The sequence below is a fragment of the Harpia harpyja genome, chromosome 15 (genome assembly GCF_026419915.1).
Source record: "Harpia harpyja isolate bHarHar1 chromosome 15, bHarHar1 primary haplotype, whole genome shotgun sequence".
NCBI lineage: Eukaryota > Metazoa > Chordata > Aves > Accipitriformes > Accipitridae > Harpia > Harpia harpyja.
Window position 1 is genome coordinate 20,160,998 of NC_068954.1, and position 23,876 is coordinate 20,184,873.

Below are 23,876 nucleotides of genomic sequence, written 5' to 3' on the forward strand. Positions count from 1 at the left end.
ACTTCATCAGCTTGTCAGTGAGGATGTTATGGGAGACTATACCAAAGGCTTGTTAAAGTAAAGATAAACAACATCAACTACTCTCCCCACGTTTACCGAGCCTGTATTTTCAATTTAATTTTCATTGCAGAATGCAGTCAAATTTGTCAGGCATGATATCCTCTTCATAAATCTGTACTGAGTGCTCCCAGTCACTTTATATTTGGAAATGTTTTACAGGTTCACTTAATCTGTCACCTTCCTAGGGACTGAGTGGAGGCTGACTTTCTTAAAGTCCTCAGGAACCTCTCCCCATCACCATGACCTTTCAAAAATAATTGAAAGTGGCCTCATTGTCCTGGTTTCAGCTGGGATAGAGTTAACTGTCTTCCTAGTAGCTGGTACAGTGCTATGTTTTGAGTTCAGAGCGAAGAATGTTGATAACACTGATGTTTTCAGTTGTTGCTCAGTAGTGTTTAGACTAATGTCAAGGATTTTTCAGCTTCTCATGCCCAGCCAGTGAGAAAGCTGGAGGGGCACAAGAAGTTGGCACAGGACACAGCCAGGGCACCTGACCCAAACTGGCCAACGGTGTATTCCATACCATGTGACGTCCCATCCAGTACAGAAACGGGGAAGTGGGGGGCAGGGATTCGCCGCTCGGGGGACTGGCTGGGTGTCGGTCGGCGGGTGGTGAGCAATTGCACTGCGTATCATTTGTACATTCCAATCCTTTCATTATTGCTGTTGTCATTTTATTAGTGTTATCATTATCATTATTAGTTTCTTCTTTTCTGTTCTATTAAACCGTTCTTATCTCAACCCACGGGTTTTGCTTCTTCTCCCGATTTTCTCCCCCATCCCACTGGGTGGGGGGGAGTGAGTGAGCGGCTGCGTGGTGTTTAGTTGCTGGCTGGGGTTAAACCACGACACTCATAATTACATTGGCCAGCTTCCTCAGCTCTTGTGAATGCATCCACTCAGGTCCCATTTGTTTAAATATTCCCAAACTTGATGCTTCTCTGTGGAGGGTGAGTCTTTATTGCTCCAGACTTTCCCACTGGTCTTGGAGGCCTGGGATCCCTGAATCCTGAGGGTAGTAAAAACCAGGGTGAAGAAAACATTCACTGCTTTGGACTTCTTTGTGTTCTCTGTAATCAGGTCCCCTGCCCCATTCAGCAGTGGGCCCCCATTTTCTCAAGTCTTCCCTTCGCTGCTGATATATCTGTAGAAGCCCTTCTTGTTGATTTTTGTCTCTTACCAGATTCAACTCCAGAGGAGCTTTGGCTTCCTCACCACATTCTTGTGAGATATTGTTTCTGTATCTCTCTGAAGTCACCTGTCCCTTCCACCTCTTGTACACTTACTTTTTATGTTTGAATTTAGTCAGGAACTCCTTGTTCACCTATGCAAGCCTCCTGCCCCTTCTGTTTCACTTCCTACTCATCTGGATGGACCATTCTTGAGCTTGGAGGAGGTAAACCTTGAAAATTAACCCGTTTTTCTGAATCCCCTTTCTCTCCACGTCTGTCTTCCATGGGATTCTTTGAAGCTGATCCCTAACCAGGCCAAAGTCTGCTCTCCTGAAGCTCAGGGTGCTGTGTGATTCTGTTATCTGCCTTGATCTTTCATGTCAGGGAACATGATGAACTCTCCATCTCCTGATCTTTGTAGCCCAGGCTTCCCCCAGCCTTCACACCTCCGACCAGTTCTTTGATGTTTGTAACTGAGGTCCAGCAGAACACCTCCATTGTCTCTTTGGTCACTGGTGTTTAGTTATCATCAACGTACTGCAGAAACCTCCTGTATCCGGCTGCATTTCCGTTCCAGTAGACACTGAGGTGGTTAAAGTCCCATACGAAGACCAGGACCTATGAATGTAAAGCTCCTTGTTGTTGTCTGAAGGTTGTGTTATTCTCTGCTTCATCCTTCCTGTAGCAGACACCAACTGCAATGTTGCCACATTGGTCTACCTTCTAATGCTAAACCATGAGCTCTCAGCTGGCCCTCATCGCTCCACAGAGCTCTATGCATTCTAGTTGCTGTTGTTCATGAAGGGCAATTCTCCCTTCTCACCTTCCTGATCTGTCCTTCCTAAAGAGCCATGCCTCTCTGATCCCAGTGAGATCGTACACCCCAATAAGATTCTGCGTTTGGAATAAAATTAAGGCATATTTGGTCAGTACTAGCAAAGAAATTGTATTCCATCTCTGAGCTGAAGATTTGACTGTGGGATGGCTTAGGGCTTAAAAAACCCACCAAGGCTTTTTTGGGGTTGTTTTTATTTGGTTATATTTTCATGGTTTTTTCTTCTTAGATAGTAAGCTTTTCAGGAAAGGGCTGTATGTCTTTCTCCATTTAAGTTCAATAAAAAAACCTATGGTGGGGTTTCTCTCCTATGGGTACTTCAGAGCTGTAAACCAATGAGGAGAACTGCATAGCCATTAGCAGCTGACTAAGAACAACATGTATTGTTTGAATGCCCCAAGTTGAGAAAACTGCTGACTAGCATAGGGCAATATTTATTCTTTTTCTTGGAACTTTCTGGATATGCTAGCTGTTGATATCTTGGGACATCAGGTAAGTGAAATTCAACTAAAAAAACCCAAACGCGAGTAACTTATTTGTCTTGTATTAGTAAAACTAGCTTTCTTATTGTAGCATTTGTAACTGACTTCATGAACAGAAAATGAATTACACTGTATCTAGCTACTAATTGTTATAATTATTTTCTTCCATTAATTACTTGTGCTTGATATGTGATTGGCCAGATAATGTCAAGATATAAGCAGGTTATGACTCTGAGATCTAAGCTCTGAATCACAAGTTATTGCTGGAAGAAAGTTCGTGTCTGTTGATAGTGGCCACACATCTGGGTTTCTGTCGAGAAAAAGTATGAAGTAGAGACTGTGAAAGGCTGGTATAAGGGGTAGTGAACCTACATTTTCAAATCAAGCTAGTGGTAAGAACTTGGTCCAGCAAGCTTGAGGCAGCCACATAAACTGCTGGTGTTGGATATAGTGATATTTGTCCTGTTTGAAGTAGATTTCCATGAACTGTCAAGTCATTATATTTGTCTTTGGAACTCCTTTGGAGTAGAATGGGAATGCTAAAGGTTATTTAGATAGACCATTGAATATGCAACTGTCTAGTAAGGTGCCTGATTCGATGGGGGGATAAGTGGTTTGCAGTTCCCATTAACTTGTTAAGGAGTACAGTGTTTTAATACCTCATGAAACATCAAGTGGGAACCTTAGTGCATTGCTGTCATCTAGCCCTGCTTAACTGACAGCTGCTGTGGCTGCTTTGGTGATGAAAGTGAGTGCCTCCATGAGACTCCTGCTTTTTCTTTGCCCTTTTTTTGTGTGTGTAAAAGTATCAACGTTGATAAGGGTGTTAAGCTTTGCTAGCCTTAGTAATGATGGAAGCCAACATGTAAGTATGGTTCATTAACTTTTATTGGTGTATTGCACAGCTCTCCTCAGCACAGGGTTAAATCTCACAATGCTTTTTATGTGGCCAGCTGATACCTTGCTTCTCCTATGGCTCCCACTGTTGTGGTTACAGTGTGCTGGTGGTAACAACAGCAGGAAGATTATTGCAAACAAACAAAAGCGCATAGTTAGTGCTAGGTTCTCCATTCTGTTCTACTCTGTTAAAGTACCTGGAGAGATGTATTTGAAGTATCAAACAAGCCATAAGTCATTGTTGTGGTTTATGAGATCTGGTCATGTGAAATGTCAGAAAGAATGCATGCCTATTTGTGCTGCTGAGCAGCTTTTACAGCGTTGAAGCCAAATTCTGCCTGAAGAGCAAAGTTCAGCTCATCAATACAGCGATGGCTGCAGTTCTTCACTTGGGCTGTCCCCATATGGCAGAGTTCCAGAAATGCAGTCAGTAAATTTTGAGCTCCCTCAAATAGATGTATATCTGCAGAGCATATCCCCCAAAAAAGGTATGTGCTGGAACATTGTCTCAAATCACCTCTGGATAGCATAAGAAACATCAGACTATAAAAAAGTGCAATTTATGCCTTCTCCAATTTTTCAGCTTGCTGACTGCCTGCTTTCTGCAGGTTCTGTCTCCCGTTTCCGTACAACATGATGGGTTTACCCGTCTCTCCGTGTCATACCCCACACCTTTGCACACTCTTAGGTCATTCTCTCTGCATTACTGTCCAGCTTGTGAGGTTTTTAAAACCTCCTTAGACATCTGTATATAGAATGCAAACGTGGGAGCCTGTTGTCTAGAGAGCTAAGCCCCTATCTGTGTTGTATTGGTGTGCAGTAAATGTGAATTTATGGTCATCTGTGATCTGCATGCTAACAAGAGGGCTGCTGTTTATGCAGTGCTTTCCACAGGTTGGAGTAATGAGACAACAGCTAAGTATGGAAGATGTCCTGTGTATGAGTATGTCTGGACTGTTGCATGTTACTGTTTTTCTACTAATTATTTCTACTTTCAGCTCCACTTGAAAACATACTTCTATTAGGATACACAGTGAGCTGCTGTGTTATGTTTCTGCCCTGTTTCCAAGTTTGTATTTTTCAAAAATCAAAGGCTGTCTTTTGGTAGCTAAAAGCTGCATCTAGGTGATGGAAAGAAAACTGCCTACAACTCTTTATTCCTATATCTTGCCCCATATATTTCAGAAAAATATAAAATTAAAGATTACACAGGCTTTTATCACAAAAGATGAAATTCTTAACCCAGAAAAAGTATGGTGCGTTGTTTTTCCACCCGTTTTGCCTGTGAAGGACATGTTGTTGAATAAATAGAATACGGTTCATCTTTTTACAAATTGACTAAAAAAGCTACAAGGTTATTCTTTTAAAAAAAGATGCGTACTTGAATCATTTTTTCTTTATTTCTTCATTTTAGTAAACTAGGAGAAGGATATTTACATTGATTAATAAGGAAGAATGATAACTCTGTGTTTGTCAATGGAAAGGAGGAAGGCTTCTGAACACTAGCTGCTTGTTCCTGTCATACTGAGAGCATTAATGGGCACCAGCTGGGCGGTAGCTATAGCAGCTTCACCACTTCAGCCTTGCACAGCAAGAGCTGCTGTGGCAATGCTGCAGAAGGGCCTCCTGTGCAGATTTAGGAAGTATACACTTCAGTTGTTGTTCCCTGGGCAACAGAATAACTGCAGCCAGCTGGCTTTGCACCACCTGAGCTGATCAAAGAGCAAACCCTGTCAGGCACTGATACTTCAGCTCCTCCAGCTTCAGTGTGAATGTCTGCAGGCACTGATGTAGGAAGCATTGTCATTCAGGTTTCAAGGTTAAACACAGGGGAATGAAGTAGAATGACAGCAGAAAGTAAAATGAAAACATCGTTCCTGTAGATACTACTATCTGATGTGTATAGCTATTGATTATAGAAAGTTAATTTTAAAATACTGAATTACTAATATACATCTAAAATGTGTTCTGAAATTATTCGAAAAGAGAACAGGAGACTAGCAATAACCAGCTTGAATATGTGTTTAGTTAAGAAAGACCATAAAGAATGATTGAACACAAAGATTAAAGTGCTTTGAAAAATGATATAATTAGGGAGGACTGAGCAGAGCTGGATCTGGTCTGCTTTGGGTGACTGCTGTAAGCTCCTGACAGGTCAAGACTGCGGTTGTTATATGTCAGAGCATACTTCAGTGGCATGGTAGGTTTTATTCAGCAAGTGGCACCAGAAGAATGGAAGGTAGGTGATTGAAGAGCAGTGAACTGTAATGTTGGCTGATGTGGACCTGTATAATTGGAATCAAAATCCACTTGAGTCTGTTGGATGGGGGGTGGGAGGGGCAGGTGGTACTATTTCTTGTATGTCCATTTATTCTTACACTTTTCCCTTTATATTATGGCAACACCGACTTAACACTTTGCTTAAGAGGGGGATTAACTTCTTAAAATCCTGTTTTAAACTTTGTTATCATAATAGAGATTGATACTGTTTTTAATCACTCATCTTAAAATAAGTTTCTCCTTTATTTTTTCTAGTATCTCTATTTACTGCCTGTAAAAGACACTAACTTCACTTTTGGAGAAATTACTCCAGTGGGTGAACTGGTGGCAAGCAGAACATGGATAAGTGATAGTATTTACTGACTTTTATCAAGTTCTGGGTGGGCCTCAATCCACACCTGAAAGAGGAAGGCAAACAGAGCTGGTGGGTTTCTGCATATACCCAGACCTTCTCTTTGCTGAAACTTCAGGGTATTGATTAGCATCCACACTTCTGATGAGGATTTGTTTTTTATATTCCATATATTCTTTTTGTTTTTCTATTTCATATTTGTTTTAGTAATATTTGACTGTTGCAAGTGTCTCCAAGGTAGTTTCAGGTGGGGTTTTTTTGCCTTTGTTGTTGTTTGTTTTGGTTTGGTTTTTGTTAAAACTCAAACCATTAAGCTTTTCAGTAGAATAGTTTCTTTGTCTAGCTTCCTTACAAAAAACTTATTTGGGGAGGGAGAATTTCAGTAAATGGATTCAGTGTGTGAAAACAATGAAATTACTGGGTTGTTTTCAATTGGAAAATCACTTGTAGCTCCGACACAACAAGTATGGCTTTTTGTTCTCAATATATAAAACCAGAGGTCTAAGTGAGAACATTTACTGTCTACAGGGACGAACTAGACAGCGTCTTTCTTGTGTATCTATTCTGATTTATTGCATCAGTCATCCAGATATCAATTGGTTTCTTAGTATGTTTACTGGGGTTGCATGTTATGTCCTTTTTAAAGCTGTTATTAAAGAGAATAAACTGCATCTTTCAAGAAGTCTGTGTAAACAGGGTTTTATGACACCTGATGTTCAGTTGAATTCTTTGTAGTTTTGCAGTCTGTGGCATTTTCTGAAGAAATCTTTATAATAATTCCGAATTACTTAAAATTTTATGTCCTCTCTAAATCTGGAGACGTGACAGAGCTCACTTCTTTCATTATGTAAGTCTTTAACTGTAGGAATTGCTGAAGGAAAATCAAGGGTTGTGTGAAGTGCATAGACAATCCCTTCTAGCTTAAAAATCTGCAAATTCATAAAAAATTGTAGTTCTCCATCAGGGCAGGAATGACTTTCAGTGTCCTGAGCAAATGTATTGCAACTGGAATCAGCAGTCTGTGTTCTTATATCCACATTTTTCTTTTTGCATCTAGTCCCAAAATGACTATATAGTTGTTAAAGAATGTCTGCTGGCTACTGCGTTCCAGCAGCAACAGTACAGTGAATTGATCTGTTGTGTGTGACATAATTATATAAAGCAGTAACAAGTACTTGTAGTTAACATTACATATGTGTTTCTTTTCAAACTCTCATTAATAACTTCCTGTTATGTTTACCTTTCAGGCAGATCTTTTTTTTCCAGGCTTATTTCCTTCTCAGAGTCTGTCACTCTAAGTTGGAGCAACTCTCCAAGGGGAACAGTGTTTGGAGGAAGATAAAGCAGGATGCTTTACCTGCCTACAACTTTTACTTTTTTTTTTTTTTTTTTTTTCCCCCTGTGTTGGAACAACTGGTAGTGGAAAGCTGAAAATTGACATGGAAATAGCCCTCATTGAGAAGTCCTTTTGAGTACTGCAGTGAAAATTGGTATCGATCTGACCAAGTTGTGACCCTTTGCAAATTGCATGCTCTGCATGCACAGAGTTTTCTCACTTGCTCAACTTGTTAAGTAGGCATCTAAAGATGGCCTCGTATTCTGTAGCCGTGGTTATCTCTCTTCGGCTTTGGCTGAACTCATCAAAGTTTGTTTCCTGTGGTTGGTTACTGCACCCTCATTGCTGCCAGCATCACGTGTAGTTGCTTCCTAACTAAGTGCTGTCAAAATATGGGATTATTTACTTATTCCTTGAATTTTGGTTTGCTTCTTTGTAAGTCTAGATAATTTCAACAGAACCAGGTAGATGGAATTGTGTACAGTCACTCTAGCAGATGCTATCCTCTGCCCAGGAGATTGTATTGATGAACTTGGGGAAACAGTGCTTCACAGGGGGTTGTTGCAGTTGCAACAGTACATCTAGCTCCATCTTTAGCTATTCCTAGAAAAAGTTATACCGAAGATGCACAATGAATTAGACAAGGGATTTCTCTTGAATGAGGAGGAACAAATGTGACAAAGATTAAACAGTTCATTGTCTCATTGCTGTATCATTTTATGCGAACAATGCTTTAGGAATACGGTGGGACTCCCTTCTGCAAACCTTTCACTTGTTCTCTATGAAAGTGTAACTTCCATGTTCTCAAGACAGGTTCAATAGTGCTTAGTTAAACCCAGTTACATTTTTCTTAATATGCTCAGTGATAAGACTACAACAGAAACTAGCTTAACCTTATCCGTTCTCTTCTGCATTGCTGCTGTGACATAAATAAAAATTCTGGTTTCATTATGAGATAGGGATGGAAAAGTGGTTTCCAACTATGTAAATAGCTTTAACGAAGGCATAGAAGCATGACTTAAAACAGAACACACAGTGTCTATTTTCTTTCTTTTACAGAATAACTGGCATTGTCATTTAAATATTACGTTCATATTGGTCTCTTAACATTTTTAAGAAATAATACGAGAGGTGGTAGATAAAAACATTGTCATTTAGTATGTATATGTGCAGTAGGGTGATGTGAAGCTAGTAAAAGAAGGGAAAATCTGAAGTTTCTCTTTGCCTGCAGGTATTATAGGTAAGCAATGAAACTACAGAGGTGGTAGTGAAATTACTTAGTTACTGAATTTTTAAATTTTAATATGATCACTTGGGAAATAAGGCTATATGGGTAATGCCACAAATACTGTATACGGCTAGTGAGCTTGTCATACAGCCATGAGAAGCTTGTTGTGGGACTTGGATTTCTATGCAATGAGAGTTATCTTGTGTCTATAGATTCCTGTAGGTTTGTTGCTAGTGGTTACTTGATAAAGAGGAATCGTGACCCACAAAAAAGCTCCACTTCATCTGTCATAAGAGTGACACTTTCACTCAGCACTAGTGTTTGCCCTCTCTTTTACCTGGGAGAAAATGGTATCTTTTAAAAAGTTCCTTATATAAAGGGAAATTAAGCCTTCCTTAAGGCCAGCTGTATCTAAAATTACTTCTGTGGGAGACCGTGGCAATTCCATTTTGGTTTCACACATCTGGGAATTAATAAAGTGTCAGAACTGTAGATAAGTACATAAAAAGTGCAAGGAGAAATAATAGTGCTCTGAATTGAGTATGTGCTTTACAGATTTCAGCCATGTATCTAATTCCAGAATTCATCCAAAGTTTAAAATTAGAATCTGAAGATTTTTTTTGATGCACATACAGTTGTTCATGATTGATGGTCATTCAACAGCTGGAAAGCAGTCTGTCATTTTCCATGAGCATCTTCAAACCCAGCTGAAAGCAGAGGATGATGTCCGTGCTGAGTGTTGAGGAGTTTTGTGCTTGTTGGCTTTTAGTGTTGTCCCTTTCTGACACACAATGAATTTTATCTTTCACCACTAGTCCCGATGAAGTGAAACAGGCATGGAATGGCAAAAAATTCTGTGTGTGTGAAATTCTGCACCAACCTGTACTTCAGACCCTTTTACTTTACCAGTCGTTTACAGGAATATCTATGTTGTAAGAGGAAGCGGAGGTAATAAGCTCATTTTATATGTGTATGATGGTAACGTGAGAAGAAACTTTTAGCAAATACCAAAATCAATGTAGTCATGAGACAGAAGTAAAATTTTTCTATTTATCATGAAAAGTGACAGCTACCTCACTGAGACTTTCTTAATGTTAATTAAAAATAGATAGATTTTTTTTTTAAATTTCTGTTTCTGTAAACATAGCCAGAAGAAAATAACAACTAATTCTACTATTTGAGAAAGAATGAATGACTACTGTGCTACTGGGATCCCTAGTAAGTTTGATAGGTATCCTTAGTTTTAGAATTGTGTATTAGCTCATATCTTTAAAATACAAGACTTGGAGCAATTTTTTTTGATGATAAAAATTAATATTAAAAAATAATTGCCTAATATACTACATAATAACAGCCATTAATACAGAAATCTACTGTGGTCAAATTACATTTCAAAAAGATAAGTTTCTCTTGCGTTCTGGAAGAGCAAATGGCATCTGATACACATCATATCATCAGAGCAGCTTGAACAGCTTTCCAGAGAGTACACTATATGCTGGGCTCCAAACAATGGCATAGATAAGTCTGCAAAATGCGGAAATCTGATAAACTTGTTTTCACTACTCAAGCAAATCTCTTCTGCCTGGAGTATCAAGGTACATTTCAGTCTTGCTCCTTAGCAGCATCTGTAGTAATAATTTGAAAACAAATATAAGATCTATGTAGAATTGCTGCACACGTTAAAAATTCAAGCAGATTCATTTCATTGGTGGCTTTTGGCAATTTTCAAAACACCAAAGTGTTATAGGAGCTGGGGTCACGTCATGTTTCAGGGGGATTTTTATATCTGTCTATCTATATATTTTTTTTTTTTTTTTTTTCCCTTCAGCCTCCCTCAATCTTCAACCAGCGCTTGTTTAGTTGTTTTAGGGTTTTCAATCTGGAAATCTGATTGTGCAAGAAACTAAACCTTTTTTAAAAAGTTTTTCATAGGAACACACAATCAGAAATTAAAAATGTTCTGGTTTTAAGAAGTTAAAATGACATTTCAAGGCTGTCTTAAGACTTGTGGTGCTATGCTGAGAGGAGAGATGGCTTGAGAAATGTGTAGTTTGTTTTCCATGATTTGCTTTTGTGGTTGTCTGTATAGGTCTTGATGATAGTGGAAAAGCTAATGCTTTATATGCATGGTACAGACCTTTCAGTAATTATAATTTACCAGAAACTTCTCTGTGGTGTTCTTTACTGTTCTGTCACATATTGAATATCGAGGCGAAACATTCGATGAATCTCACCTTCTTGAACTATATCACACTCTCAGTTTGCGTTATTTATTATTTGTATGGCATGCAATGCATGCTGTGCGTTGATTTGCTGCCCTTTGCTAAAGAAAGGTAGCCATCTGCTGCTGCTTTCTCCTCTTCGTTCAGTGGCACATGGATTTAGAGTAAAGGATTTGCCTCAAATGATTTGGAAATAGCTGTTTAGTTAGCATGCACTACAATTAGTAAAATTTCAATTAAATGTTAATAAATAAGGGATTATCCATCATCTTTAGATCTATGGTCTCCTGATACTGTATTCAACTTGTATATGCCAAATTACTGTGAGCAGTTATGTGCATCATACATATATTTTATATTTAGTACGATCTATCAAATAGCCAGTGCTTCTGCGTTTTGAATTCTGTGCTTGAATTTAAAGTCCTCCTGCTTCCCCTGTTTTCCGCTCACAGAAATGGCCTTTTTCTCTTACTGGTTTGACCTAACTTCCTATGGTTTTTATTTCATATGGCTACTTTTTAAAGACGTCTGCATTCTTATATTTTGGGCTTATTTACTATGTATCACTACATATCAATTAATTTTTGTCCTATTCTCTGTTGTTTGGGTGCCTTTTTTGCATATAGAATATCCAGATTGGCAACCTTTTATAATAGAGACTTTTTTCCCCCCGTTAATGTCATTTTAGCCTAAGAAGGCCTTTTTCAGAGTTACTGTCCTTCCTCTTGAAAACACTCTCATTACAATTGTTCCTGTTTTCCTTTCCACTGATGTAAGTTGGTCACGTCTGCTCATGGCTCTGTAATCAGGCACTTTGCAGTAAAATCAGCTAAAATGTACTTGGAGACAGAACTGTGAGAAAGAGGCATGCGAAATGACCTCAGAACAGAAAACATGTCGTTTGTTGCTGCTTATCTTCTGGACTTCTCGTTTAACACATCCTCCAGCAGGTAGTCGCTCCCCTGCTTTTGCTTAACACAGCTGTGGCTGGTTTCTTTGTTCCTGCTGCAGTGGATAATACTGACCTATTCATCTTCTGTGAACCCTGGACCAGCGGCTGGAACAACATGAACATATGCAGTGCTGCTCTGGTCTCCTCCCATTCTGCACTGTTACAAATTGCTATATTGGGTGATGGGCAATGCCATATGTGCATAGACCATATGGTATTTTCTCCTCAATCTACAGTTGGCTTGTTCATCATACATTGTAATATTTTGCTATATGCATATAAGTTCAGTTTGTCTTTCGGAAGCTGTTTTTATTTGCTAGAATGAGAGGAGTGTACTTACATGGAAAACTTAATTTTGCAATAAACAGTTATTGGTAGTAAAGGATGTGGCAATGCTATAGATTCAACTGAAGATAACCCTTGAAAGGAAAATGTTAAAATGATGTCTAAATCCTTATTGTTAAGGAATTGAGCAATGTAGCTTGTGGGTCATTTTCGTTAACGTCAATATGGGGAACGAAGCTTGGAAGACTTGCCTCCGAAAGAGTTATGTTTTCACAAGCACTGAATTTTGCCTTTATACATGGAGAAACGCATTAAATGTGTGCTAATTGTGAGTTTTGCAGCAACCTGACTGCTGACTTGAGGTCTGTGTCTGTATCGACATTCTGCATTCTTTGAGTTCATCTTTGTATAATATTTTTAAATATTTTAAACAGCAGATGTGCATTGCTTATAGATTTGTGTAAATGTTGATGCACTGTATACAAAATACATCTCCCATACAGTGATCTGTTGACATTATTCTCTGTTGCTTAGCTTCAGACAGTAAAGTCATGACATGTGCTGCTGTTTGGAGGATGCCGAAGGAATTGGAATCAGGCAGTCATGAATCCCCTGATGATTCATCAAGCAACACTCAAACCCTGGAGCTACTCTGTCACCTTGACAACACAGCCCATGGCAATATGGCCTGGTAGGATTCTGCATATTTTATACTCCTAGAAAAAGCCTAAAGGACAGACCTGTGCTGTTAGTTTTGTGCAGATTTATATTGTAGAAGCTATGCTATACACTTTAAAACTATTCCATCTTTTTTAAAAAAAAAAAAAGGTACAAATTGGATTTTTAGTCCCAGATGTTTCATAGATTAAAAACATTTATTATAGTCCTGCAAACACATATGGAGTAACAGCCTGTGTACTGTTTTAATGTGTTTCTCCCCACCTGCCCCCATCTAAAACCTTTGTTGCACAAAGGTATAATACTTAGCATGTCAATCTTTTTACGGAATATAAATTTGATGTTGCACTTCAGTCTTTGTTTTTCAGTCTTCACCCAACTGATTTGGTGTAAGTGCAAGTAATTTATTGTTTGTTAAGGATAAGAATTCATTATATTATATGGTGCCTGTTTAACTACTCTTTTCTGTTATTTAAAAGAAAATTAAATTTGTCCATTGTGTATTTGCAAGTTCTTTATGGGTGTGTATACGACATGTTCCCACTCCTTCCTGAACAGATGTAGGGCAAAGAAATGTTAATACACTCAGTCCGTATTTTACCAAGTACAATGTTTGAAATAATTTTGGGACCACCTGACCATCTTCCACTGGCAGGAAGAGTTGAAACCGTAAGACTATGGTCTGCTGTAGTCCCAGGAATGTCTGTCTGTCAGAAAGAATATGGAGTAGGAGGTGATCATGCAAGTTCTACAGTCCCTTTCACAAGTATCGGAGAATTCTAAGAAAAAAATGTGGAATAACACAGCAGACTTTTGTAAATGAAATGTGACAACTCTGAACTGAAACCCAACAAGGATAATGCAACATCAACGTCGAATATTGCTGTAAGTGTCTTACATGAGAGTGGAAAGGGCCTCTTTGGTTTCTATATTCAGACACCTGCTGAGTAAGGTATCCATCATAATCTCATTATACTTAAGTATATTCTAGTAGGAGTAATTTTAAATTATATCAAAAGGGAGCAATACTTAAAATCAGTCTCAGTTCCTTTTCAAAACCTAGTTGCATAAAAATTTCTATTTGTTAGCTAGCTAGTAAAAAAAAAAAGTAGACTTTTGAAGTGATAATTAATTCAGTTGATTTTTAATTATGTCATACATTGTACTGTAAGTTTTAAGCATCTATTTCTAGCCGCTGATTTCTAGTTTTAGCCCTGTAGATTAAACTTCAACTAAAAAAAAAAAATAAATAGAAGGTAATATGTATTAGGTGGTTCTTGGACAAGATTGGACATATCAGTGTATTCAAAAGTGTGTTGTCTAGGCTACTTTTTTCTAAAATCTCAGCTTCCTGAATGTTACATTTCTTCATGGTAGTATCTCTTAATTCTTTGCTACTCATTTTCATATGAATACTTCTCTTTATAACTCTTCGATTATATTAAACAATTCCTTTTTTATTGTTAGAAACCTTTTGATAATTAGTTTCCAATATAGTTGGGAATATTATTTTTTGTTTGTTTTAATCTTCACATTAAGATTTGTACTTTTTATCTTTTAATTTTCCATAATGTTTCTATCTGATGGTGCGATGCCAGAACTCTGTGTGGTAGCCTGATCACCAGAGGAGGAATAAGGGGCACATTGCTGCTTTGTTACCAGGATGTGAATTTATGTGAATGCCAAAAATAATTTTTTCCCTCTAATATAGCTTGTAGCAAGTTCATGTGCAATTTTCCATCTCCTGTCATCTGACTTTGTTCAGTACTAGTGCTCTCAAATATCTTCTACCATTTAATGCCCGTCATCTATGTTTGTGTGTATATATATATGCACAAAGATTTGAAAATGTCCTGTGTTACAGAGATAAAAGGTATAAATGGAATACTTGGAATTAGTACCCCTCACATCATCTCAGGCAAGCACAGCTGAGTTATAGGATCTTGTTCTAGAGCAGGCTTTTCTATTCCTGCCTCAATCATAGTGGAAACAGTTCACATAAATGAGTAAAATAAATGTTTTGTGCCAAACGTGTGTCATTTAACAGGCCATGTCTCACTGAGTGGCGTGTTGGCTATAAATAGCAACTTAAATATTCTTTTCTATTACACATTTCAGATGTTTAGAAAAATATGAAACTGCTTTAGACACTTACAGTACAATTGTTGTTAGAACCAACCATAAATCAGAAAAGCAATTTTCCTCAATGCAAAGTGTAAATACTTTTCAGACTTCAATGTAAGACCAACATTCTGGTGTACACAGTCTGAGATCAGTAGTGGTCTGGCATCATACATTTGCAGTAAGAAGGGCAATGCTTATTCTAGCTCTGTCATTTGCCTTGCCATTAGAGCATGCTCTTGTACATTTTACTCACAAAACATAGGCTGAACACTGAACCCAGGGGTTCAGTGTGACCACATGCACTTCAAGGAGGTTGTTTAACCCACAGAGTGCAGCAGAGCAATGTACCACAACTGCTACCCTTGTTAAGGGTGGAAAATTTTTAAGTCATGATAGCTTTTGGAATTATACGTTTTTAGATTTGATAAAGACTTAATTTTTTAAAGTTAATTTTGAAAATGATTAGTTAGAATGCACGCCTAAAAAAAAAAAAAAAAAGTAAAAAAATAAACTGGGCTTTTATCACATCTTTATATGCTGGGCATGGAAGAGTACCGTAGTTGACAGTACAGTTTCGAGATGCAGGGTGTAATGTTGATCTCGGCCTTTGTGGCACCTAGTGTGAACTTCTGCAATTTCAGATAGTAGCTCATGGGAAGGTATTTTGTGTGTCTCAGCATCCATAGCACAGATGCTTCACGATATTCATGGATCTGGGTTGCAGATCATAAGTAATTGATATTTGACTGTAATTAAAAGGAAAAAACCAAAACTATCTTGAAAATGCAACTGGTTATGTACTCTGGCATCCACTGCAAGTCTCAGGGCTTTATTTGCTTGTACTTTTGTTCATGTTTTCTGTGCTCTGCTTTATTGCTTAACTTCTGTTCTTTAAAGTTTATCTTCTTGCGTTGTTTTTCTCTTCCATTAAGAAAGCCTGATAGTTGAAAAATTGCCTCACAGATTTTTCTGTTTCTAGTATCATGTACCACAGAATACAAGGGGGGATTTTTCCAGGTCTGGTGTGTCAGGTATTGGTTTTGCTCAATTGTTTACTGGCAGAACTGATCCTGTGTTTCTTTACCTTTCCCATCTCCTTTATGGAATGCTGTGCTCAAATGTCTCTGAAATTTCTTATTAAAAACTAGCAGGGACATATTTAATACCAGTTCTCTTCCGTGAACCAAGACTAAAAGAGCATTTTGAATCGATTGTGACTAAAATCCTAAACTTTACTTGTGTGTGTCTGAACACTGTGCCCCTCCTGCTTGACATCTTCTGAAATAATTTTCTAGTCTGGACAAAACCTTTGACAAAAATCTGATCTCCAAGACATTACAGGCATGTGAAAAAGAAATGCACTTTCCTACACTTTTATCTGGATTGCACGAGTTACTTTGTTTAAAAATTAAGCATGACTATTCACTTTCAGTTACTAAGGTTGTTTACTGCCTCTAAGCTTTGAATCTGGGACCCATCAGAATTTTTACTCAAACTCTTGTATGGCGTAGAGAGAGTTCAGAAAATTAAGCAGATGCTTAAATTAGGCAAACAAATAGGCCTACTAATTGCTCTATTTGGTTCAAGCCTAAGACTTTTTTTCATCCTCTACCTGCTGTTCCTCATGTGAGCCAAAATGCAAATATTTTGAGTGCAAAATTCTGGAGATACATGGGCATTTGCGTGTTTAAAAAAAAAAAAGAAAAAAAAGCGCCTTTTCTATAAATTAATTTTGTAGATAAATGTATGTATTCACACAGTGTTACACATCTATAACCATAGGTATGTTGCTCTATACAATGTTTTAAGATTCAGTAATTAAAGGAACTTGCCATTGGGTATCTTGCAAGAAGCAGTCCAAGGTACAGTCTGGATAGGAGGAGCCAAGGAAACAGGACAGCTATTAATGAGACTTTGATTACTCCTCTGTGTGCAGCTTGGAGGAATACCTAAAAATGTGTCTGTTAAAATCCTGAAGACTTATGTTTTAGGAGTAACCTACTGTTCTACTTCTTCATCAGTTTTCCTACAGACTTTTTTGATAGTAGACTTGACAGGATAGTCCTCAGAGAAGGAGGATACCACACGCCATGAGAGAAAGTGTAATCTGTGAGATCTTGAATTCAGAATTCAGCAGGGACTTTTTATTTTGTCAGAAGTAAAGGTGCAAAGCCAGAATTTCTCCTACGGTGCTTGCTGGAAGCAGGTTTGTCTATATCTGCTTAACATCCTACTCCTTGCTTTCCAAATTTGGTAGGTATAAAATAAGGTAGATGCTGCTCAGTAGCAAGGTATGTGCTTCAAAAGAGAGGGGACACAACTGAACTAAGTTGGATGGTGGTCCATGGAGTAAATTTGGAATAAAATAAAAGCAAGATAAATACAGGGAAAGTGTTAGATGGACAGCATAGATAAAACTGTTAAGGGAAAATGAACGGAGATGACAGAGACAAGAAGAGTGAGAGCTCTGTTGTGGGAGGCCTGAAAGGTGAGGAATTAAGAATTCATGTTTTACGTAGAAAACAATAGTCAGCTGCTAAAAAAAGTTGGAAAGGGATGAATATATTAGGTATAATGATAGATTACTTCATTAAGCCTCTCTACTTGCTGAAGTTGAATTTTTTCATGTATCCAATTCAATCAATCCTAAATATGGACTTGCAAATATTACCACATCTAAGAGAAATTAGAGAGAAAGACAAATTGTAATCTTTTTAAGAAGTCACAGATGTTTCAAGAACTCTGGGATGTTTATCACTAAAATATTAAACAAGAATTTTGTAAAGGAGAAAGTTACTGTAAGTGAGCTATTCCCACAGACTTCTTAAGTACTCTAGATTTTATTTGGTATTTCATCTAAGCTCTCCAAATAGAGTACTGAGAAGTACCATCTCTTCCTTGGCTGTGTCATTGCACAGTATGAAGCAATGTCATTAAGGTTGGCTTTCTACAAAAGTACAGATTTGCTGTAACAGTCCTTTCAACTTGAATGGAAGTTTACTTTATTTAAGATATATAAGATACTATACCTAACATAACATATTATTGCTTCAATTTCATCATGTTCATTCCGTTAACGAACACAGTCACCTGATGAAAGTTAAGCACACTTGTAATTGATGCCCTGAAGACAGGTGAGTAAGTGCATTCCAGAAGTGAGGTGCAGAAGTGTTTTACTTACTCTTTTTGGCCTTTAAAATAGTATTTAAAAAAAAAAAAAACCAAACAAACAAACACCCCAAAATATTGTCTTAAGTAAAAAAACTATGAAGTAACAGAATCTGAAACTCAGGAAAAAAAAAAGTTAAAACGGTCTTTTTAATAGCTCTAACACTTCCACATTGCATTCAGGTGACACTTTTGTTTCCTGTCATGATGTTGGTAACATTAATTCTTCTACAGTACTCCTCTGTTAGGCATCAGGGTATATATGTTAAAATTCTGCCTTAGTGTTTCATTAAAAAAAAAAAAAAAAAAAGAGTCCAAAACAATTTAATGGTCTATATCTAATGAATTTAAACCTGAAAGTAACACTTCTTTTAGGAGGATCATATAGTTCTGAATATATGGTATATTAACTGTTATATATGCTTTATAGCAAAGACATGTAATAAATACAACCATAAATTTTTTAGTATGAAAACCTTATCTTATTTTAACTCCTCTTATGTCCCAGTACCAGAAATATAATTGTGAAGAAGGAGATCCTTCTGTATAGAGGTTTCTTTTGAGAGCATCAGGAGTGCCAATTGCATGGGCTGGGGTATAAACTGAACTCCAGGGATTTTTAGGGTTTTTTTGTAACAGCTGCCCAGCTGATACTGATTGTGTTGTAGGCCTTTCAATTTCTTCACATAATGCACAGAATTTCAGAGCTATCAGGAGAAACATGCTGGTGAAGCTTATTAATTACAGACAGATTCAAAAAATTATTAGCGTTTAAGAATAATTCTTCTGCACCTGGTTCATTCCACACATTTACATTCTCCATCAGCCACCTCTCATATTACAAAGATGAAGTACAGAGAAAGGTTTTTGGAAAAACTTAGTACAAGACAAGTGTTTTCACTGGGAATGTAAACCTACAGCTGCTTATCGGTACTGTCACTCTCGCCTTTATATTCTAATCCTTTCTAAAATGTTAAAAATTTTAACTGTGTCTTATGTTGTATTTCTCTCCCCTCTCCCTTCTTAATTCTGTGTGACATCCTGAATTCTTTACAGGATTTTGCTCTCTTGAATCTTTGATTATCCTTTATTGTAAATAAATCCATGTATTATATATAAATCCAAATGTTCAACCATTTGTTGTCTCTTTCTCACGTTTTCGTTCTCATTTCCCCCTTTTATCATCCTGTACAATGTCTGGAACCAGTAGAGTAATTTATAACATTCATGTCTCTCTTTTATTCCCTTGAATGTTTCTGGTAATTTTGAATGGTTAGTATTGCGCAAGTTTAAAACTTTAAGCTATTCCATGTAATTGCATATACTAGGGAATAATTGTGATTCATTAATCACAGTTTGGGATAGTGAAATAATAACACATTGTATTACGTGCCCAGTTTATTATGTTAATTTTTGATCAGAATTTATTTGACTCTAGTCTTGTAAAGCTGAGGGAAACTTAATGAAAGTAAAATCTGACAGTGAATGAAATACTAAGGGAAAAGTATGCTGTATTTCATGTATGTGAACTTACTCTGTGTTCAGTTAACTTATGACCACTTTCGATAATTTCAGTAGATTTCATATGCTTAAAATGAAAATTAGTTTTGTTGAAGTCTTTGCAGTTATTTGTATTTACATTGGATTCGTAAATCATGATACAGAAAATAGTGCAGAAATTGTGTTACTCTACAAGTAAAAAATAATGGGTTTGTAGAGTACTATTTCACTTCTGCTTCCCAACTTGAAAGTAGTTTTTCTTTCCAGTTCTCACCATGCTGTCATATTCCCTAGTTTTACTGCCAAATTAGTTGAGATTTTTTTCCCTACTGAAAGAAAACTGAGCTATTTTTAAAAGTGTTTTTTTTTCCTATTTATAATACCACTTTAGCTATTCTTAGTACTAAAAAAAAAAAATAAGGTTGCAGTCTCCCTCAACTGATTTTGCAGGTTAAAGAGATACCAGCTAGTTTTATTTTCAGTTTTTATTGAATTGCTTAAAAGGTTAGTGGGAAATGTTAAAAAAATGATGTTGTAGAGCTGTGGAAAAAATTAGTTATGCAGGAGAATTTTAGATGTTCACAAGGAACTAGCTTTGAACAGGTGTCTCTGTTTTCTTGGTCTCGGACTCCAGTTTGCCTTCTGAAATCCCATTAAGCATTTACTATTTAGAATATTTGTTCCTCAGAGTAGAATTCTTTTCTAGCACAATATTCTGGGATTATTACAGATGAAGTAATATTGCTGACACTTGCTTACATGGTAGTTAAAAATTCAGGGCTCTGAAATGTCTTTTGGATTAAAAAAATTGATCCTTGTACCTTTGTAGTTAAGTGGATCTATTTGGTAAAATGTATGTGAGAACTTAAGGGGTGCCCTGCAGTCTCAAACAGTCCATCCAGCCCAGTGTTCAGTCTCAGGCAGTGGTGGTGGAGAGTTTATTCAGTGAGACTACACTAGCTAGAGTCCCAGCCACTTCTTACAGTCTGTTCACCTCAGATTCCCCCAGTATCTACAGTCAATGGATTAGGGGTGTTAGAGGGTACATCTGTGCCAGGTCCATGTAAACCTTTGTCATTCTTGGTTTTGCTCTTCTTTTGAACAGGAGTGGTCATTTTCCTCAACTATCAATGCAAATCCTAGGCAATCATAATTTTCTTCTTGGGTGCACGTTTCAAATCATTGGAGAAATGTACTCAGAGGAATATTCTGTTTTGTTTGGGTTTCTTTCTCCCTGTCCAACCATGTAGATGTCCTGTTTGTTACAAACAGCAATAAATTAGTAAGGATATGCTATATCCATGTTGCTATCTTTTGAAAAATTCCATAGGAAAATATTCCAACTGTCCCCCCCAAAAGTAGATACGTGTTTCCTCTAAAATGAGTCTGCAGAGAATGCTTTTGCCCACTCCAGCTGTTTCACAAATAAGCTTGTTTCAGCTCTTAATCTTTACATTAGCACATGGAAAAAACTGTTGGCATCATGTGGCTGGGCAGGACTTTTACCTGATATCTCCTTGTGTGCTTTCCTGCCAGACATTCATACTTCTACTAAAGTTTTTTCCTAGGTTGACCACCTTACTGATCTTTGACAGACAAGCCAGTTATATGTTTCTTTCATGACATGTCACACATCCATAATATTCACTTTGGGTTTTTTTAAGCCCTGTTCAAGCAACAGAATGGAAATGGTGTCCATGGCAGCAGCTGCTCCATGAGCAGTGTGTCGTAGAATGATAGACGTCATGTGACTTCTGTCCATCTGCTTTGGAAATGAATCCTAGCTTTACACACAGTTTTTCCCACCACCCCCCAATTTCATTGACGAAACTCACGTATGTGCTGAGGGGTTCTATTCTTCCACATGTGCTGTTCATTGTATATAGCAGTTAACTCTGGGTGACAGTAATCTGTCATCAGTGTCTGCTTGTGTGAAATGTGTTACTCCGTACTTTGAAACTTTTTTCCTGTTGCTGTTAAGAAAGAAGGTGAAAACAACTTTTAATACTCATGTAGATCTTTAAACTGTACATACTTTTTCAAGCCGTACTTACTTGACGCTTTGGCCATGTTTCCTGTCCAAAGCATGTTATCAATTGATTCTTTTTCATATTAATAAATAGGTTTCAGCTCCTCTGTGAGTTGTTGCTAAAACTGTTAAAAAGATTTGTCTGTGTAACAGGATCTGCAAATCCTCCAAGCTTTTTGCTTAGTAAAGTGCTTTTTCTGGCATGGGATATAGAGTTCACCAGGTACCATAAACTATCTTGCCAAAACACTGCATTCCTACAGTAATTTAACTGCATATACTCTAGACCTTTTGTTATTGTAGATATGTCACCAAAAAAACCCTCCAGCTATAATGCATTCTGCTGTCTCAGCACATGTCTCTCACGTGGACTTTTTCTAAAACACTTGCAAAAAGAAAAAAAAACTTTCAAAATGTTTTAAAATAGCCATTGAGGCCTCAGATATTTCAGCCATCATTAACGGTAGGATAATTAAAATACCACTGTAAAATATTAATAATGGTAATTTGACAGAAAGTTAACAAATCTTTTGTGAGAGCTGTCCTATATGTAGACATGGGTTTAGCACTTGAGCAATACGGGAGGGCATCGATGAAACATAATGAAGTTAAAAGGGGTTTGCATATTTGCCTTAGAGTATTATTTGCAAGTGTTTCTGCCATAATATTTAAGTATTCTTGTTGTAAATAATCCAATATTCATTACTTTGAGGAAATACTAACTTTCTTAATCTATTGTTTTCTTTAGACTGTATTTGGTGTTTCATAGAATGTCAGAAACAATGTATAACCTTTTTAATTAACACCCCACCCTGCCCCAAGCTCTTCTCTCTCCTGCAAAAGAGAATAAAGGAGAATAAAATAGCCCCTCAGGTTTTAGGAAAAAAAAAAAAACCACCAACCTAACAAACCAAAAACCACCACCACCACCAACAAAAAAACCAAAACCTACCCAGAAAAAAACAAACAAACAAAAAATACTGGGAGATCTGTTGGTAATCTATCTTTTATGTAATAGAGTTGTTATGAAAATATCCTGTGACAGTACATTTTTCATCTTAATTGAAGACACATTAGTCTTTAATAGTACAACTCAGGTCAAACCAAACTAGTGCTATAACTTGCAGCCTAATGGAAATCACCAGAACAGGAGAAAGCCAGGGGTTATAGTCTCTTCTTGTACCCTGATATTGTTATAACTGTATTTAACAGCACTCAAAAGACTAGGAAATGTGTTGTCTGTATGTGATAATTCATTTTCACAGGTTGGACATTCAGTTTCTCAGGTTGGATAGACAAAATAGCTGCAGACAAAACTGAGAAGAGTACTGAGGCTTTTTAGGGAGGCTGGGATGATGATGAGGAGAGTTGTCCTCTCTGTGAGAGACCTGCTGGAGTTGGTGGAGCTCCGCCTGGGGATGGATGATGAGGCAAATGAGAGCTTGTGAGTAAGGATTAAAGAGCAGACCACTATGGGTGACACAGTAATGGGTGTCTGCTGTAGGCTACCTCATTAGGAAGAACAGTTAGATCAGGCCTTCTACAGACAGCTAGAAGTAGCCTTCTGTTTGCAGGGCCTGGTCCTCATGGAGGACTTTAACCATCTGCTGGAGGGACAGTGCAGCAGGGCATAAGCAATCCAGGGAATTCCTGGAGAGCATCGATAACTTCCTGACCTGAGTGACAGAGGAGCCAATGAGGAGAGATACTCTGCTGGACCTCATAAAGAAGAGCGAGCTGGTTGTGAGTGGGAAAGTCAAAGGCAGCCTTGGCTGCAATGACCATGACATAGTGGAGTTCAGAATCCTGACAGGAGGGAGCAGGGCAAAAACCAAGCTTACAACCCTTGACTTCAGGAGAGCAAACTTTGGCCTCTTCAGGGATCTGTTTGAATAAGTCCCATGTGATGGGGCCCTAGAGGGACGAAGGGTCCAAGAAAGCTGTTTACTATTCAAGGATCACCTCCTCCAAGCTCAAGAACAGTCTATCCCAACAAGCACAAACTTGAGCAATAATCCAGGATATCTAGTAATATCCTAGTAAGAGGCAGACCTTAGAGGACAAGGCAGTGTCCTAAAAAATCTAGTATACCTTTTATATCTTTGAAAGCAGGACTTTTTCTGGAAAGATGAATTAATATTCCTCATCTGTCTGGAATAAATACTTGTGACAACAAGCAGGCAAAATTAGCCTCATAATATTGTTAATCAACTGTAAGAACTTCTCTGCAATACCAAATGAACATGGAGAACATCCACAACCTTGATGAGACCATG

At 37.6% G+C, this 23,876-nt stretch overlaps 1 protein-coding gene across 6 annotated transcripts in view; it reads left to right on the forward strand.

Moving 5' to 3' along the window:
* The window catches only part of EIPR1 (EARP complex and GARP complex interacting protein 1), a 108,976-nt gene that overhangs the window by 36,244 nt on the left and 48,856 nt on the right, over positions 1-23,876 (forward strand). For all 6 annotated transcript variants that reach the window (XR_008238445.1, XM_052809191.1, XM_052809189.1 and 3 more), the window contains exon 4: positions 12,636-12,792. Coding sequence is in view for 5 of the 6 variants with exons in the window: in XM_052809191.1 (XP_052665151.1) it covers positions 12,636-12,792 (157 nt within the window). In the remaining variant the exon portion in view is untranslated. The remainder of the gene's footprint in view (positions 1-12,635; positions 12,793-23,876) is intronic.